Source organism: Arachis ipaensis, chromosome B4, assembly GCF_059453495.1.
Source record: "Arachis ipaensis isolate K30076 ecotype BB chromosome B4, ASM5945349v1, whole genome shotgun sequence".
Taxonomy (NCBI): domain Eukaryota; kingdom Viridiplantae; phylum Streptophyta; class Magnoliopsida; order Fabales; family Fabaceae; genus Arachis; species Arachis ipaensis.
This window is the reverse complement of record NC_142439.1, coordinates 85,241,636-85,260,691: the sequence shown is the minus strand read 5'-3', so window position 1 is coordinate 85,260,691 and position 19,056 is coordinate 85,241,636. Positions and strand designations below refer to the sequence as shown.

Here is a 19,056-nt window from a genome sequence, read left to right as displayed (position 1 = left end):
CCCGAGGTACGTCATATCCCTACACCACCCTCATTTCGCCTACACATATTCTGACAAGAGCGTCAGAATGTCTTTGCAGGTGGCACCCCCCCTCCTTTCTCACACGACGTGCTCGGGACCTCCCCAGTCTGGACTGGAAGACCGCGACCAGACGAGCCCTTTCCTTCACCCTGGGTCCTGACCCGAACCGTCCGGTAACCGACCTACCGAACAAAAGTCATACTCGCGAGCTTGAAACCAAAATCCTAAGACTCTATTTATTTGAGTAGAAAAAAAAAAAGAAAAAAGGACAAAAGTTGAAAAAAAAATAATTATTAAGCCTTGAATATACTTTTTAATTTTTTATATACATTAAATTAGGACAAATTACATAATTAAATAAAATAAGTTTCAAAATTATTCAAATAGAATAATTAAAAATTAATTTTAAAATTTAAACATAAACCGCTTTAAGAATATAAACCTTTGTAACCTCCTGTTCAATGTTCTGAAAAAACGATTGGTTGGACCAGTCAAACTGGGAATCGATGACTTCAGCAGCTCGATTGATATACAGAACCGTCTCCGTTACTTAAAACTTAAAAATCGTCGCGGAACTGTTAAACCGGCCAGAAACCGGTTGGTCAAATCGAACCAGGACCCGGACGGTTTTTGATAAATTGCGCAATACGTTCGTCGTTTTACGCAAAAATCCCTAAATTTTCCCTCAGCTCACACTCCTCTCATCTTCGACCTTCAAACGCAGAAAAGGGGCAGCCCTAAGCCTCCATCTCCTCGCCCTTCTTCAAGCTGTCCAGCCGCTGTCGCCGTCGCGTCTACTCCGCCGCCGTCCGCACTGCTCCAGCATCGTATCCACAGGTCTGTTCTGCCTCTGTTTCGCCGCGTTTCCGCCGCTGTTCATCCTCTGTTCCGCCGCGCTCCAGTCCTCGTCTTCCCGTTCGAGTTCCTCATCTGTGCTCCCTCTCCCTCGCTTGTTTGAGTTCCAGCCCTCTTTTGTTCTCCATCTCCCTCATCTGTTCGAGTTTGTACACCATCTCCCTCAGCTGTGAAAGGTGATTTCTATTCATTGTTCTTGCTGGTACTGGTTTCTTCTTTATTACGTTGTTTTCCTTGCTGCTATTTAAAGTTTAATTTAACATTTGTTGTTTTTATTTCATGTCTTACATTTTAAACCGCTGTTTATTACGTTGTTGTTTTGCTTCTGTTTCTTACCTAGTACTGCTAGTTTTTCTGCTGCTGTTTTTGAAACTGCCATTGTTGTTACTGATGCTGTGGAAACTCGCTTATTCTGTCTTGTTAATTTTCTTTTATATGCAAAATTTGAATTTATGTTTTTTATTTCAACACTGAAAATGATGAAAGTTCAACTGAAAACTTCCTTAAAGTTAATTCGATATTTTCTACTCTCCCCGTTTATATAACGAAGAGTCTAAGACGGGTAACTTGGCGAGTTTCAACTTTCTCCTCAAATATTGATTATTTAACGTGGAGCCTTTCCACCTCTGAAATTGTTTCAATCTAAAGGTTATCGTGGGAGTAGTTAGGGTTTCGTAGCTCATTTATAAGCTATTGTTAGTAGTAGTTAAAGTTCTGTCTAGCTTAAAATAAGATTCTGCCATTGTGGACACTCATGCACATGGTGTTTGATCATATGCCTAAAAGAAATTAGAAAAATCTCTCATTGACTGTAATGAATTATTTAACTTTAGTATTTGTATTTTCCTTTTTAATTTTCTAGGTTCTGATGGATAAATGGGTATCATAAGTATGTAAAAGAAAATAGTAGTACTGGGAAAATTTTGGTTATTAGGGATGTATGCTTATCAATTGATTTGTATTTGTGTTAGTTGTGGCAGTGTTATGTTTCTAGTAAATGCAAGAATTAAGTTAAATACTTGTATACTTGTGTCTATGTTTGAAAATGAAGGTGAAGATGATCTCAATGAAGCAAATGTGGAGCAAGTTTTTGTGGATTTTGATGATTGATGATAAAATTTAATGTTGGCATTTCATGTTTGGTTGTTTCTTTTGTCTAGTAAATGCATGAATTAAGTAAATACTTGTATAATTTTGATGTAGTGCTTTTAGTTTGAATGACATTTTAAAATTTATATTAGATTATAATTATGATTGTGTGTTTATTTATTTTAATTATTATTTTATTATAAAATGGTTATTCCGATTGAACCATAGTTAAATTGGTTGAACCAATGAACCGGTGAACCAGTAGTTGGAGTGGTTCGATGATCGGTTCAGTTTTCAGAATCTTGCTTTTCTTTTCTCCCCTATTTTCTGTTAACTCTTTTAATTCCCTTCGAATTTTCTTTTATCAAGGTTTGTTGATTTACTCTGCAATTGCTTTAGCATTTTCAATGAATTTTGGATTTGCGTGCTCAGAAACCATTCGATTTATCGATTTATGTCACTGCGCAAATTTCCTTTTTGGGTTTTGTTCTGTGTTTTTTATTTTATGTTATTCTTTTTTTTCTTGTAATGAAGATTCATGTTTTGTGCTTTGGAAAATGTGTGAAATGGCATCATTGATCCTGGGCATCGATTATGTATGTGTAACACGTTTATCTTGTTTGACTAAGGATGGTTCTACAGATTTGGGGAATTGGATTTTCTGATTTTTTCTTTCAACAAGATTATGACTAGGGGATACTTCATGAGTTGTGGATGATAATGTTATTATTCATTGATTCCTTTGTCTTTTAGCTAGTCGAGACAACCTATGTTGTTTGTTGTGTTAGTTTGTAGTAGCTGAAAATATCCCCCCCCCCCCCCTTTTCAGGTTGCTGGATGGTTTAAATAGCTCAATAAAGAAAGCTCTAATAGTTTCTTGGCTGAATCTTTCAATTCCTAGATTGTTTTGAATGATTACAAGCATGTTTTTTGATGCCTTTCAGGTCTGTTTCCCCTTCACCTGCAGATATTGACCTACACTCAGGTTTGTTTCTATGAGCCAACTCATGTTTTCTGTGGCATCATAATGGTATTGAAGAGTATCTATGAGAAGATCATTGGTGCAACATGTTCTTCTAAAAGCTCAGTTGAGACTATAGATAACAGTCAGGTGCCTGCATCTTTGAAAGTAGGGTCTGGTGAAAGTAAGTATCCTAAGGCTTCCTTGTGGTCAGGTTTTTTTCCAGCTGGTTTTTCGGTCTATGAAACGTATAATGAACCATCGCCTTCTGAAAAGAAAGCAGTTTATTTTGGAAATAGTGGGTGGGCAGCTGCTGTGAGGAAAGTTGTTAACAGCGTCTCGATGAGGAGATTTCAAGAACGTGTACTTGGGACAGGGAGGACTGAGATTTCAAGTTCTGATGGTGATATATGGCTTCTAGGTGTCTGCCATAATATTTCACAACAAGAATCGACTGCAAATGTAGATACTAGTAACGAGTTTGCCGCATTTGAGCAAGATTTTTCTTCAAAAATCCTAGTAACATATCGGAAAGGTCTGTCAAATATATACTGTGCTTTCTAGGATGTTTTTCTATTTTAGATATTTTATTCACAAATATTAATGTACATACATATTTATAGGCTTTGATGCTATTGGAGATTCAAAGTATACTAGTGATGTTAATTGGGGATGTATGCTACGGAGCAGCCAGATGCTTGTAGCTCAGGTATTGTGCCTTTTATCCAATGGTTGTATTTGACTAAGCTATTGCCCCATTGTACTTTAGTATAATCTTCTTTAGCTAATATTTAAAAGGATTAGGATGTGGTGTTATGTAGCTAAGATTTTCACGTCTCAAATTTACCTGTTGTATGTATATGTGGGTGTGAGGATGGCTTATCCTCTTTTTGTAATCTCAGTTCTATTCTAATAATAGTTCTTGTGGTATCCCAGAAAGAAGAAAAAGGAAAAAAAAAAAAAAAAAAAAGAAAGAAAAAAGCCTCTTTATATCAATTATTACTTTCTATTATTTATTTATTTAATGTTTCCTCAGTTTGTGTTCTCTTTCAAAATATAGCAACTAACAGCATCAAATGACCTTCCTCGTGTACAGGCATTGCTCTTTCATAAATTAGGTAGATCATGGAGGAAAAATATTGATAAGGTAAGGTGATTGATTTGCAGTGTGTTGTTCTAGTAATCAGATTGTAACTTTTTTATTCATTTGTTGTATGTATTTCTTTGTTTAATATATATGCCAATAGGTTGAGTAAGTATGTATTTTCATAATCTGCAGCCACTGGATAAAGAATATATTGAGATCTTGCAAAGTTTTGGTGATTCGGAGGCTTCTGCTTTCTCTATTCACAATCTCCTTCAAGCCGGTAAAGATTATGGCCTTGCTGTTGGATCATGGGTGGGCCCATATGCCATGTGTCGAACATGGGAAGTTCTAGCTCGTAACCAGAGGGAGACAGACAACCTTGTAGAGCAGCCACTTCCAATGGCAATTTATGTTGTTTCTGGAGATGAAGATGGAGAACGTGGTGGAGCACCAGTTGTCTGCATTGAAGATGCATCCAAACGCTGTTATGACTTTTCATGGGGCAAACTTGTTTGGACGCCTCTGCTTTTATTGGTTCCTCTGGTTCTTGGACTTGATAAAATCAATCCAAGGTGTGTAACTTTTTCAATGTTCTATAGGACTATAAATCAATAGGTACTACTTACTATTAAGGGCACTTATTATAGTTTTATGTGATGGTAAGGTTTGGAACTTACAATGCATAAGAAAATATTTTTATTCTTACATGAACTATAAAAGTGTCAATTTGTATAGAAAGAGCTTCCTTTATCTGAATACAGTTATATAATTGGCTCATGTTAAGTCATTGCCACATGAAGATCTAAAAATATAATTTGAATTTGTTCTACTTCTACTCTCATTCTTTTTCAATATGGCACTATGACAATATGACTGATCTGTTGTGTCTAAACCATTATCAGGTATATCCCATTATTGCAATCAACTTTCAAATTCCCCCAGAGCCTTGGTATTTTGGGCGGTAAACCAGGTGCTTCAACATATCTTATTGGGATTCAGGGTGACAAGGCATTGTACCTTGATCCACATGAAGTTCAGCAGGTACGTTATTCTCAAAAATAATTGCCATTTACTGGCTTTATTAATTTATTTCACTATTCGGATGTTGGAACTTGTCATATAGGTTGTACACTAATGCACTGTATTAATTTAGGTATATGTTGCTCCATGTTTATTTCCATTGTTGATTTAGTAAACTTATATACATTGTATGTTCTCAACCGGCCTAGGTAGTAGCCCTTTAGTTTCAAAAGAAACAGACAAGTCAAAAAGTAAGAGTGAAAAACCAAGAAACCATCTACCTATCTATCTCTATTTGCAATAAATTATATCGATTGAAACATGATTTGGTTAAATTAAACACAATCTGCAATGATTGTAGTGATCAAATCAGGATGAATCATTCTCCAAATTCAGTTTGGATTATTATGGATAATAATATTATCTGATATTCTTTAAAGTTTTGTGTATATGAATATTCTTCTATGCTAAATTAGAAATGGTAAAGCAATTCTTAGGAATTTCTCATCACACAAAAGTGGATTAGCATTTGCTTCCTTTGCATGATGTTTTAATTTTACAGTAATTTTACTTTTAGCTTCATTGATGGGTAAAGCATCATGATTCAGGGGCCGTATGATTTCCATTAATAACTTGTTCTTGTTACGAGTCGAAGGTGGCAAGAGCTACATTATTGTGTTTTACATGCTTTTCAGGTTGTTAATATCAATGGTGAATACCAAGAGACTAGCACCTCCTCATACCATAGCAAGTAGGCTTATTACCAGTATTGATTTTCTTCTTGTTCTTATCTCATTCAATCTTTGTCTCACTTTGCAAAACTTCTACCAGTGTTATCAGGCACATACCCCTAGATTCAATTGACCCATCCTTGGCTATTGGATTTTACTGCCGAGACAAAGGTTTGCTGGTTTCTTTGCCTTAATTTCACAACCTAAAACAACATGGGCTAACATCTAAGCTTTCTGTTGACCCCGATCATCTGCTTGTTAATGGTGGCTGTCAGATGATTTCGACGACTTCTGTTCCCGAGCTTCCAAGCTTGCTGAAGAATCAAATGGTGCCCCATTATTCACGGTAGCACAGTCTAGGGGATTCTTACCGCAGGCCGCTAGTAACAATGCGCTGGGTGGCAACACTGGATTCCAAGACGACGATTCCGTAGCTATGGACGTTGCCAACAAAGCAGGCAACAATGAGGATGATTGGCAACTCCTGTAATTCCAAAGTTTCCCAAGGTTGATTTGAAGTAAGGGGTTGAAAAATTTGTTGTTTGATTCTCATGTGCCTAAGGCTAATTTGCCAGTGTTGTTGATGCCTAGTTATGGGGGTTCCCTATTCTCAAGATATGGTTGAAAATAGGCTTTGTAGAAAAGTAAGTTATAATGAATATGATTCTTTAGCTTAGTTTATTTCCTCATTTGTTGATATAGCTAACTAGGTATTTGTTGTACATTACACGGGGAGTTTCGTTCATATTTGTTGCTTGTACCTTCTTGTTGGCTAGAAGGTACAAATTTGTAGTGGGATTACACTTTTGGACTATCGAATAAATGGTAGAAAGTAGTTCAGAATGCTGTCTTACGACACAAGCTTTAATATAAAATATAAATTTAATGTAAATGATTTTTTTTAAATTTTTTTTAACGTATTGTAATGGGATCAGAATGAATGAGATAGGAGAGATTTAGCTAGTAATGTTAATGGTTGAGAAAAACAACAGCAAGAAAAATGAAAGGACTTGTATTTAATCGTTGAATATTCTTGTTATTGCATGCGACTTTCGGATAATAAAAATTGCTAGATTTGTAGCAATTCAATGTCTAAGGGTTTGATTTCAACATTTTGCAAATTTTTTGTGAATTAAAGTTTATGTGCTATATTAAGTTTTTGCAAATTTGTTTGGAATAAGTAGTGTATGAGATGTCTCTGGTACGGGTTGAAGGATGGATCGGGAACCTGCGGACCTGGGTTGAAGTCGGGTTGTCTGACTGGAGCAATGGGGGGAGGTACTTGCAAAGATACTCCGACGCTCAAGTCAGAATGGATCTAAGAGGTATAAGGTATGAGGAATGGATGAATACCTGGGGGGACTTGGGTCCTCTATTTATAGGCGATGATGGGTATCTTATCTTATCTTATCTGGTTAAGATAAGATGGACGAATGAATTCGAAAGTTGGTTAGGAGCTCTGGAAGGCCGGTTTTCGGGGCCTTCTGAGCGAGGTGCGGGTTGGACCTGTGGAGCCGGGTTGGGTGCAGTCCCGGGTCCGAGCTCCGTGGCTCGGGTCCGTAACAGTTGCCCCCGCAGCGGGAGAGTGAGCGAGGTCGGTCTGTCGCTGGGAGATACTGCTTTTACCGCGGGCTTTAGGCCTTTAGTTTTTCTAGAGTGGCCGTTTGGTGCTTTTGAGATGAGGTCGGTGCCTCAGTTTCGTCTCTTGGAAGATTCGTCTGACCGTTTTGGTCTGACGTGACTCTTCCGTGTCTACTGCGCCCGTTGCGTTCTTCGAGGCGTGATTTATTAATTGCTTTTTTCCAGGGGGCATTTATTGTGGGGGGCGTTTTCCTCTTTTGCCCTCACGTTTGCTTTGCTTTCCAGGGGTATTTGCGTTATTTCACTTTTTCAAAACCGTTTTGGTTTTCTTCCTTCAGTTCCCTCGTTTGCTTCATTTCTCTATTGCTTTCTTCTCCGAAAGAGCATCTTCTGCTTTCCTTTCGCACTCTGTGGCTTTGGTTGGTCTTCTGCCGTAGCATTTTCTCCTTGGATTTATTTCCTTCGCATCATCAGGTTGGTGTTCTTCTGTTTCTTTTTGCTTCCTCTGCTTTGTCTTTCTTTGTGTAGATTTAGAATTGTTTTATGGTATATGACGGTATTGCATAGTGGTAGATAGTTCTGTTGGGGTAGTGGATTCCGTAAGGGGGGCGAGCGCCATCGTATAATTGGTGGTGTATGGTGGTGTCTATTTTTGGTTTCATCCGCCGTTTTCTGCCGCGGGGTTTGGCTGACGGTGGTGCTCGTCACTATTTTAGGTATGGCTCGTCGAAGGACTGAGGGTGTGAGGGCTCCGGTGGCCCCGGCGGGGGGTGTCCCCAGTCTTTTCTCTTGGGTTACTAGTGATGTGTGGGGGACGCTGTCGCGGATGACGGAGGCGGACCTCCAGCGGCTCCGCGATCAAGGAGCTGTTTGCGGGGGTGGCGACGCCGAACGCCATTACGAGCTTTCTCTTCCCGGGGTTGATGAGAGGGTTTGCTATACCAATCTGGACTCTCCGACTGTGCCGGATTGGATGTGGGTGTATGAGGCGATGTTTACCCGGCTTGGCGTTCGGCTTCCCTTTTCCCCGTTTGTTCAACAATTATTGAGACGGTGCTCCGTGGCGCCGTCCCAGCTGCATCCGAATAGCTGGGCGACGATACGGTCTTTCGAGCTCGTTTGTGAATTTTTGGAGCTTCCTGCCTCGGTAAACGTCTTCCTTTTTCTCTTTTTGTGTACCCTTCCAACTAAGGAAGGGAAGCACAAGAAGGGGTATGTGTCTTTTAGAGCTCAGCCTCATCGTCGGGTCTTCGGGTTGTATGAAGATTCTTTTCATGGTTTTAAGAGTGGGTATTTTAAGGTTCGTCCCGCAAGGGGGCATCATCCTTTTTGGCTGACATTGGAGGGTGAGCGTCGGTTCCCCACCTATTGGAACTTTAAGGCGGGGCCGTCGGTGTTTACTCGGGTTTCGAAAGAGTTCCTGACCCTGGAGGAGCGGGATATTGCTCTTGTTCTGTGGCAGTTGTTTGGAGAGCGTCCTCTTAATCCTCGGGATGTGATGGGTGATCTGGTTGCTTGTCGGTCGTATGTTGGTGTGTGTCTGTTCTTTTCTTGGTTTTTATGTTTGTTTTCCCGTTTTTGTAACTTGGGATTTTTGTTTTCTTTCAGTTGAGATGGCTGGTGGTTTGACTTCCTTGGCACGGTTGAAGGCAGCGATGGCCCAGGAGGAGGGGTCGTCGTCTCCGGCTACTCCTGTTTCTAACTCCGTCGTGGGGTCGCAGGCTGTTTCTCAAGAGGTGGTTTCTTCGGGCGTGCGGGTCGATGCTCAGGTTTCTCCTGGTCCTGCGAACTCGCCTGAAGTCGTCGCGGTGACGGCTGCTGAGGCTTCTCGGAAGAGAAAAAGGCCTGAGGAGCCGAGCAGCGAGACTTTTGAGGAAGAGGGTCTTGTGCCTAGTGTGATGGACCGACGCTTTGATGCTTCGGGGTTCATTGATCAACACTTGATGCCTGGTACGGAGCCATTTTTTGATGGCTGTGATGTTTCGTTCCAGGCCAAGTCGGTGTATCGTGCCCTTCTTCGGTCTGCCGTTGTCGTTCGGAAGGCTGAGCCTGTGATGGCTCAGGTCGGTTTGTTGGATAAGAAGCTTCGCCATTCTCAGGCTGAGGTGGCTAAGTTGAAGGAGGAGCTTGAGGCTGCCGAGGCTGCGAAGGAGTAGGCAGTGAAGTCTTCTGAGGAAGCCGGGGCGGAGATTCTCCGACTTTCCGAGGTTGAGACTTCGCTTCTTTCCCAATTGGCAGAGGAGCGGCAGCGGGCTTCAAATGCGGGTTCTCAAGCTGCCGTGCTTCTTACTGAGTCGGAGACTCTGAAGGCCGAGATTGCTGCCTTGAAGAGGGAGAAGACGGAGTTACTGGGTGATGCAAAGGATGCGATTGCGGCTACTGAGGAGACAATGAGGGCTCAGGCTTTAGTGTTGGCTCCGGGAGTGGATGTGTCCGTGATGGGAGCCTTCAAGACTGTTCGTGGCGGCCAGATTGTCGACCTTGAGTAGCTTTTTATCTTTGTAATTTTATTTTGAACTGTTTGTTTTTGAATATTTTGGATGGCCAAGGGCCGTGTAGTTGCTATTTCGTGACATTGGGTTCCGCTTAATGGTATTTTTGGCCGTTCGGGCCTTTGTATATTCCGTTTTATGGTATTTTCGGCCGTTCGGGCCTTTTATATGTTTTGTTTTGAGCTATTCCGTTTGTTTTATTGGTTCCCTCGGACCGTCGTTTGGTCGGGTTTTTGTGGATATCCGTGTGTTGGGCCTGGGGGGTGATCAGTCCCCCAGTCGTGGCCGTGTCTTTGTTCCGTATTTGGGACGTTTAGAAAGGTAGAAATAGCTTTTAACGAAATATTTATTGAAGGTTGGGCCTCGTTAAAACCCTCCGTCTTTGGGGGGAAAGAGTACCCGGGATAGATACTTAAGCGAAAATTAAAATTCAGGGGTTGTGAAATGGGAAGATACAAATAAAAAGGGGTGACCTAGTTAGGTCGGCCTAAGTGTAGTATCACCGTAAATTGGCGGCGTTCCAGGTCCTTGGGACTTCGTCGCCGTTAAGTCGTTCGAGTTTATATGCTCCCTTTCCGATTACCGCCTTGATTCTGTATGGTCCTTCCCAGTTGGGGGTGAGTTTCCCTTCTCCTGGGGTCGGGGGACCGATGTCGTTACGTCGTAGGACGAGGTCGTCGGTCGCAAATTCTCGTCAAACGACGCCATGGTTGTATCTTAAGCTGATTCTTTGTTTTAGGGCTAGCTCTTTGATATGAGCTATGCTTCTTTCCTCGTCAATGAGGTCTCGTTTTGCTTCCTCGTCGTTACCGCCGACCGTTTTTCTGGGGCTTGGGTCTCTGATTTCTACCGGGATGACTGCCTCTACGCCGTATGTTAATCGGAAGGGTGTTTCTCCCGTGGTCGTTTGCGGTGTGGTTCGGTATGACCATAGGACCGATCCGAGTTCGTCGGCCCATAGTCCTTTGGCTTCGTCGAGCCGTTTCTTGAGTCCCTTGACGATTATTTTGTTTGCAGATTCCACTTGTCCGTTTGTTTGGGGGTGTTCTACCAAGCTAAAACGGTGAGATACGCGTAGTCCTTCTAAGAATTCTCTGAACTTTTTGTCAGCAAATTGGGTTCTGTTGTCCAAGATAACAATCTTGGGGATCCCGAATCGGGTGATGATTTATGGTATTTTTGTGGAAAAATGAATTTCCAAAACACCAAAAACTCACCGGCAAGTGTACCGGGTCGTATCAAGTAGTAAAACTCACTTAGAGTGAGGTCGATCCCACAGGGATTGATGGATCAAGCAACTTTAGTGGGTGATTAGTTTAGTCAAGCTAACTTTGAGTGAATTGTGTGAAATTGTAGCCAACAGAAAGTAAATGGCAATGAATTTAAAGTTGCAGAATGTAAATTGGCAAGTAACTTAAAGAGCAAGAAATGTAAATTGCAAGAATCTTAAATGACAAGAAATGTAAATTGCATGAAATATAAAGGGGAGTGGGTGCTGGAAATTAAAATTCAACAGGAAAGTATAGATAGCAATCAAACAGAGAAGTAAAAGATGCAAAATCATGCAACAGATCTAAACAGAAGAGTAAAATGCCTTGAAGAATTTTAAGACAGAAAAGCAATGCTTAATTTGCAGCAATTTAAAAGTGGTTCAAGATCTCAGGAGTGGAAGAGACTAGATAACAATTCTAGATCTCAAATCCTTCCTTGATCCAACAAGAACAATTGCAAAATGAAAAATGGAAGAGTAAATTGCAGAAGAAGAACAAGAGAAGTTGCAGATGGAGAATGAAAACAGAATTCCTTCCAATCTCAATCCAAAATTTCAAAACAGAAAAGAAAACTAAGAGAGAAAGCAAAATGAAAACTAAAGAGTGCACCACTCCCTATTGGAGCTATCCTCCTTTCTAATCGAGCTCCCCTTTTGAAAATGAGAGTGATGCCTTTATATAGGCTTTTTACAAAATAAAATGAAATTGAAATGAAAAACAAATTAAATGAAAATCCTAATTCTAGCTTGTTCTTGTGCCTTTGAGTGATGATGTGGGCTTTGCTTGCTTTGGATTTGAAGAGAGATGGGTTTGTTGGCCTTGATTCAATTTGGTGAAGAATTGAATTTAATTGGAATTTTGGTTGAATTTTGGCCCAATATTGCACCTCCCAGGGACGGCTCAGTTGGAAAACCAAACTGAGCACCCCCAATGTTGCTGTCCGTGTCAACTTGTGCGTCCCAGCCTCCTTGGTGTGCTTCCTAGCGTGCCAAAGTGTGGAGAGTGGGGGGAAGATAGTGCTCAGTTGGGAAAACCAACTGAGCTCCCCTTGTGTAGCGCCTTGCTTGAGTGTGGGGTCTTGGGTTCAAACTTTGGTGGAGGCCTTTTTCAAATGTTGCACTTTGATTTTCTTTGGGGAGGAGCCCGAAAAAGCTAAGTTGGAAAAGTGAACTGAGCACTATTTTCTTGCTTTCCTTGTTTTCCTTGTGTCTCCCCCTTCGAGCCTTGGTGGAAGCATTGGCTGATTTTTTTGCTTATTTTTAGCCCTTAAAGATGCATTTCACTTGTGCCTCAATTTCGTGCCAAATATGAACTATAATATATCGTTGGAAAGCTGTGAAGTCAGCTTTCCAACGCAACTGGAAGCACATCAATTGGACATCTGTAGCTCAAGTTATGGCCCTTTGAAGAAGGCATGTCATGCTGTAAACGCCCAACTTTTAACTTAGCGAAAATTCTTGCCTCCAAGCTAAGTTTCTTGTACGGCAAAGCTAAGTTCACTTTGTGAACTGAGCTTTGAGTGCTGGTTGTGATGTTTCCTTGATTTGGTCATGGGCCACGCTTTTAAAAGCGTGGCCTAAGGCTCCAAAGTGTGCCCCAAAGTTCTTTTTTTCTCCTTTTTAGCTTATTTTGTGCTTCTTTGCTTCTTTTTCTTCTTATTTCCTACCAAATTTATAAAATTAAAAGATCAAGGAAATATACCATTTGAGCATTAAAGAATGCAATATTTAAGCACTAATTATCAATTTCTTGTATGAAAAAGCATAGAAAAACATGACATGATGACATGTCATCAGAACACCAAACTTAAACCTTGCTTGTCCCCAAGCAAGAAAAGAATCATGCATTAAAGATTGACAATCCAAGGTAAGAAGAATAGCAACTCAATTTTCATGGTAAGCTAGTTTTCTAAGCATGCTACAATCACAAAAGGGTTGTAAATGATTGATGTTTCTATCTAGCTCAATTTATGAAATCTTTCTCTTATATTCCTTCCTTGAAACAAGCTTTTGATTTTCTTATTAGCTTCTCCTTTTGGGTGCTTTGCCCCATGAGTTAATAACAAAGCTATGACTCTAAATGCTCTGTTTTCAAGTATTACCACTTGATACAAAAGCACCACAAGCATTTAATTAGAGGACTTCATTAAGTTTATTTTTCCTTTCTTTTCTTGACTCTCTAATCATTGATGCTCAGAACCTTGAGCTTTGAGGGAGTGCTTTTGCACTTGATCCTAGCCTTGACTTCTAAGTGTTTTGTTTTCAAGCATTTGGCTTGATACATAAACACCACAAGTACTTAACAAATAAATTGTCATTGGTACTCAGAGCCTTCAGCTTTCTCATTCTTTCCCTTTTTCTTTTTTTTTTTTGCTTTATTTGCAATTGCTTCTTCAAGGTTTTCATGTTTTCAAAAGATTTCACAAAAAGTACTAGATGAAAACTTCAATTAAATAAAATCCAATGCAATTGAGCAACAATTAATCATACTAGCTTTCCAATACTTGTATGCACATGCTAAAATCTTCTTTAATGCCTTGTTTGTTTATGATCATGATACTTTACTGCTTTAAGCTTTACAAAACTCAAGTTGGTAGTCATAATGGCATGGCAACATGTTACAAATCAATATTCAAGCTATGCTTATTCATACCACACATGCATACAGAAAAGATAAAGACAATCATGCAATTTAAGTGCTGGAAACAAATGAGAAGAAAAGGAACTCTACAACCTTGTAGTTCATCTTCATTATTGTTGTCATTTTCCTCTTATTCTTCCCTTTCCCTTGCCAAACTCAGAATGCTTGCTCATCCTCAAGCAACAATTAGAACAATGGCTATGGGGCTAAGATGGATCATGAATGTCTTATACAATGAAATGTTAGTAGCACATGTGTTCTAAGCAAGCAAAATTAAAGATAATAATCAAGGCACAAGAGACAGAGACATTTTGATTGCATAGATAAGAAGGTGTGCACAATACATTGCATAAAAGATAAGTGGCACACCAAACTTAGTGTGACACTTTCACTTGGAATCAATGCAAGTATCCAGTAAAGATTGGAAGCAAACTGTGTTGCATAGCAACACCAAACTTAGAATGCAATCATATGTCAATTTTATTTAACAAAAAGCTAAGCAAATGAAACTGTTATTTGTTAAGTACAATCACCAAGCCAAGAATCTGTCAGAATAAGGATCTCTTGGTGATGTACTAACAACGACAGTTAACAAGCAAACTAGAGGAAAATATTTAAAAATAGAAAAATGACTAAAGCAAGTAGAATGAAAAAGTGTCAAATCAAAAGAGAAAAATAAAACTGCAGAGGCATTATGATTATGCAGACAAGTAGTGTTGCTTGAATGAATTGCATAGAAAATAAGTAGCACACCAAACTTAGAATCTTGGTGTGTCACTTTCATTTTTTGATTTGATGCAATCATTCAAAATATATTGAAAACAATTAGTTGCAAGGCAACACCAAACTTAGAATGTAACCATATGCCAATTTATTGAATTTAAACAAAGCAAAGAAAGAAAACAAAGCAGAGAAGAAATGTTACCTACGGTTGGGTTACCTCCCAACAAGTGCTCTTTTAGGGTCATTAGCTTGACATGTTGTTCTTCACTTTCTTCCTCTTCTTCCAGTTTGTTAAGAGGAATGACCTCAAGGGAGGAGAAGATTCAGCTACTGTCCCTTGTCTTGGCCTTTCCTCAGCAAGCTTCCTTTTGCAAATGGCTTGATTGATCTTGCTTGCTGGCTTAGGGACAGAATTGGTGTTCTTGCTAGTTGCCTTCACTTCTTTGGATTCAAGACTTGGTGGTTGTGTGATTGTTGGAGTGATTTCTTCATTAAGAGCTTCTTGCAATGGTGGTTTCGTGAGCTCTTCCTCTGTGCACTTCTCCATTTCACTTGGGTGTGAATTCTCTTGAGTATCTTCCTCCATTTCTTCTTTATGATTTCCCATTAATTCCTTTGGGAGGGAGGTTTCATGTTCCTCTATCACCTCAAGTGCAGTTTCATTTTCAACCACCTCATTCTTCATTGAAAGTTCACTTGATGCAGTAGCCTCCTCATCTTGCTCTTCCACTTTATCCTTCACATCCATCAATTGGTCTTCATTTTCCTTGCTTCGTAGTTCTAAGTGTTTCTCTGTGTCCTCCAATTGCTCATCCGTCTCCTGAGAAATGATTTCTAGTTCTCTCCAGAATTGTTGTTGTTTCTCCACAAGTCTGTTGAATCTGGACTCAAACATTGAGAATCTTTGGCTCGTGGAAGTTTGTGTTGGTTGTGAGTCTTGGGATGGTTTTTGTGTTGAGGCATAGTCAAGTGATGAAGAATTTTCAGATGAAAAACTGGAAGGTGAGGTTGGACAATTTTGCATAAGTGAATTGAAGGCACGTTCAAGTGAAGATGGCTCTTGATAAGTGGAATATGGGCTCTCAAATATTTTCTGGTTTTGCTCCTCCCAGCCACCATTAGAATAGCAGCTTGCATCATTTTGTGGTGGAGGAAGATATCCCATATGATTCTCTTGCTCATCTTGTGTTTCTGAAACAAATCTCCATGGATTGGAGTGCTCAGACTTTGTATTTTCTTGGTGATACTCCCAGCCACCATTAGAGATTGGTGATGGTGGGTAATATCCCATAAAATTTGTTTGATCATAAGATGAGTTGAACTTCATTTGAATTTTGGAAAACACAACACCAAGGAAAATTGAAATTACTCATATCAGATATGAGAATTTCTTAGTGAGGCAAAAACTCAAACACCTTGGTTTCAATTTAAAACAGAAAACAAAAATAAAGAAAATGCTTGATCTAGACTTCTCACCCACTTAATCATTGTTGATCTAAATCAATCCCCGGCAACGGCGCCAAAAACTTGATGGTATTTTTGTGGAAAAATGAATTTCCAAAACACCAAAAACTCATCGGCAAGTGTACCGGGTCGTATCAAGTAGTAAAACTCACTTAGAGTGAGGTCGATCCCACAAGGATTGATGGATCAAGCAACTTTAGTGGGTGATTAGTTTAGTCAAGCTAACATTGAGTGAATTGTGAGAAATTGTAGCCAACAGAAAGTAAATGGCAATGAATTTAAAGTTGCAGAATGTAAATTGGCAAGTAACTTAAAGAGCAAGAAATATAAATTGCAAGAATCTTAAATGACAAGAAATGTAATTTGCATGAAATATAAAGGGGAGTGGGTGCTGGAAATTAAAATTCAACAAGAAAGTATAGATAGCAATCAAACAAAGAAGTAAAAGATGCAAAATCATGTAACAGATCTAAACAGAAGAGTAAAATGCCTTGAAGAATTTTAAGACAGAAAAGCAATGCTTAATTTGCAGCAATTTAAAAGTGGTTTAAGATCTCAGGAGTGGAAGAGACTAGATAACAATTCTAGATCTCAAATCCTTTCTTGATCCAACAAGAACAATTGCAAAATGAATAATGGAAGAGTAAATTGCAGAAGAAGAACAAGAGAAGTTGCAGATGGAGAATGAAAACAGAATTCCTTCCAATCTCAATCCAAAATTTCAAAACAGAAAAGAAAACTAAGAGAGAAAGCAAAATGAAAACTAAAGAGTGCACCACTCCCTATTGGAGCTAGCCTCCTTTCTAATCGAGCTCCCCTTTTGAAAATGAGAGTGATGCCTTTATATAGGCTTTTTACAAAATAAAATGAAATTGAAATGAAAAACAAATTAAATGAAAATCCTAATTCTAGCTTGTTCTTGTTCCTTTGAGTGATGATGTGGGCTTTGCTTGCTTTGGATTTGAAGAGAGATGGGTTTGTTGGCCTTGATTCAATTTGGTGAAGAATTGAATTTAATTGGAATTTTGGTTGAATTTTGGCCCAATATTGCACCTCCCAGGGACGGCTCAGTTGGAAAACCAAACTGAGCACCCCCAATGTTGCTGTTCGTGTCAACTTGTGCGTCCCAGCCTCCTTGGTGTGCTTCCTAGCGTGCCAAAGTGTGGAGAGTGGGGGGAAGATAGTGCTCAGTTGGGAAAACCAACTGAGCTCCCCTTGTGTAGCGCCTTGCTTGAGTGTGGGGTCTTGGGTTCAAACTTTGGTGGAGGCCTTTTTCAAATGTTGCACTTTGATTTTCTTTGGGGAGGAGCCCGAAAAAGCTAAGTTGGAAAAGTGAACTGAGCACTCTTTTCTTGCTTTCCTTGTTTTCCTTGTGTCTCCCCCTTCGAGCCTTGGTGGAAGCATTGGCTGATTTTTTTGCCTATTTTTAGCCCTTAAAGATGCATTTCACTTGTGCCTCAATTTCGTGCCAAATATGGACTATAATATATCGTTGGAAAGCTGTGAATGTCAGCTTTCCAACGCAACTAGAAGCACATCAATTGAACATCTGTAGCTCAAGTTATGGCCCTTTGAAGGAGGCATGGTCATGCTGTAAACGCCCAACTTTTAACTTAGCGAAAATTCTTGCCTCCAAGCTAAGTTTCTTGTACGGCAAAGCTCAGTTCACTTTGTGAACTGAGCTTTGAGTGCTGGTTGTGATGTTTCCTTGATTTGGTCATGGGCCACGCTTTTAAAAGCGTGGCCTAAGGCTCCAAAGTGTGCTCCAACTTCAAAGTGTGCCCCAAAGTTCTTTTTTTCTCCTTTTTAGCTTATTTTGTGCTTCTTTGCTTCTTTTTCTTCTTATTTCCTACCAAATTTATAAAATTAAAAGATCAAGGAAATATACCATTTGAGCATAAAAGAATGCAATATCTAAGCACTAATTATCAATTTCTTGTATGAAAAAGCATAGAAAAACATGACATGATGACATGTCATCAATGATCTGTCGCCAGAAGAATTTACGGCATTGGGCTGCCGTTATGGAGGCTAGGGGTTCGGCTTCAATCCATTTGGTGTAGTAGTCTATGGCGACGATGAGATACCGGAGTTGACCGGGTGCCGTAGGGAAGGGTCCGACGAGGTCGATCCCCCAGGTGCCGAATGGCCATTCTGCCGATACGATGCTGAGCTGGTGTGGGGCGGCTTGGTGGATATTGGCGTGCCTTTGGCATTTGTCGCAGCTTTTAACTATTTGTATGGAATCCCGGATAACCGTGGGCCAGAAGTAGCCTACCCTAATGACTTTTTGGGCTAATGTTTTGCCTCCGACGTGGTGGCCGCAGCAACCTTCGTGGATTTTGCGGAGTATGTACTCCGTGTTCTCAGGTTCGACGCATTTGAGCAGGGGTTGCGAGAATCCGCGTTTGTATAGCTGTGCTTCGACAACGGTATAGTTGGCGGCTTCCCTTTTTATTCGTTTTCCCTCTTTGGGATCCGGCGGCAGTGTTTCGTCAAGGAGGTACTGTATGATAGGGTAGGTCCAAGATCCTTGGTTCGAGAGTGTCAGATGAGCGTTGGTTGTGGTTGACACGGAGGGTGACTTGACGACTTTCTGGATTAGCGATTTGTTACCGTGTCCTGGTTTGGTATTGGCTAGTTTGGAAAGTAGGTCTGCTCTGGCGTTTCATTCCCTAGGGACGTGCTGTATGGTAACTCGCTCGAATCCTTCTTTTAGTTTGTTTACCTTGGCGAGGTATTGTTGGAGTAGGGGGTCTCGTGTTTGGTAGTCTCCGTTAATTTGGGAGCTGACTACCTGTGAGTCGGTATTTACCTCTAGGACCTTTGCTCCGACTTCCCGAGCTAGGGCTAGGCCTGCTAAGAGGGCCTCGTATTCTGCCTGGTTGTTTGAGACTGGGAATTCGTATCGTACTGACTGTTCGATCACGACTCCGTTTTGGCTTTCGAGGATGACTCCGGCGCCTCCGGAAGTGATGTTCGAGGAGCCGTCAACGTGTAGCTTCCATGATTCGGGGGTGGAGTCTCCTGGTGTCATTTTGGCGATAAAGTCGGCCATGGCTTGTGCTTTGATCGCGTATCGGGGTTCGAACTTGATATCGAACTGGGATAGTTCGATGGA

General features: G+C 40.4%; 2 protein-coding genes across 7 annotated transcripts; one reads left to right on the top strand and one right to left on the bottom strand.

Moving 5' to 3' along the window:
• The first annotated feature begins 484 nt into the window (after positions 1-484).
• Positions 485-6,607, top strand: LOC107639473 (cysteine protease ATG4-like). Of its 6 annotated transcripts, none has more exons than XM_088485530.1 (10): positions 485-1,052; positions 2,910-3,110; positions 3,226-3,461; positions 3,550-3,635; positions 4,023-4,073; positions 4,206-4,585; positions 4,916-5,054; positions 5,729-5,784; positions 5,865-5,935; positions 6,040-6,607. In XM_088485530.1, the coding sequence occupies exons 3-10, from the start codon at positions 3,269-3,271 to the stop codon at positions 6,252-6,254; spliced, it is 1,191 nt and encodes a 396-aa protein (XP_088341656.1). In that variant the 5' UTR covers positions 485-1,052; positions 2,910-3,110; positions 3,226-3,268; the 3' UTR covers positions 6,255-6,607. The 6 variants fall into 6 exon arrangements, with proteins under 6 accessions (XP_088341656.1, XP_088341651.1, XP_088341653.1 ...); XM_088485527.1 differs by having other exon boundaries at positions 685-1,052; positions 3,210-3,461; XM_088485529.1 differs by having other exon boundaries at positions 709-1,052; positions 3,203-3,461.
• Positions 6,608-10,531: 3,924 nt separating this feature from the next.
• Positions 10,532-18,972, bottom strand: LOC148568210 (uncharacterized). Its single transcript, XM_088484661.1, has 3 exons — positions 18,664-18,972; positions 18,214-18,531; positions 10,532-10,936 (listed from the first exon to the last, which is right to left on the bottom strand). The coding sequence occupies exons 1-3, from the start codon at positions 18,970-18,972 to the stop codon at positions 10,532-10,534; spliced, it is 1,032 nt and encodes a 343-aa protein (XP_088340787.1).
• Between the last annotated feature and the right edge of the window lie 84 nt (positions 18,973-19,056).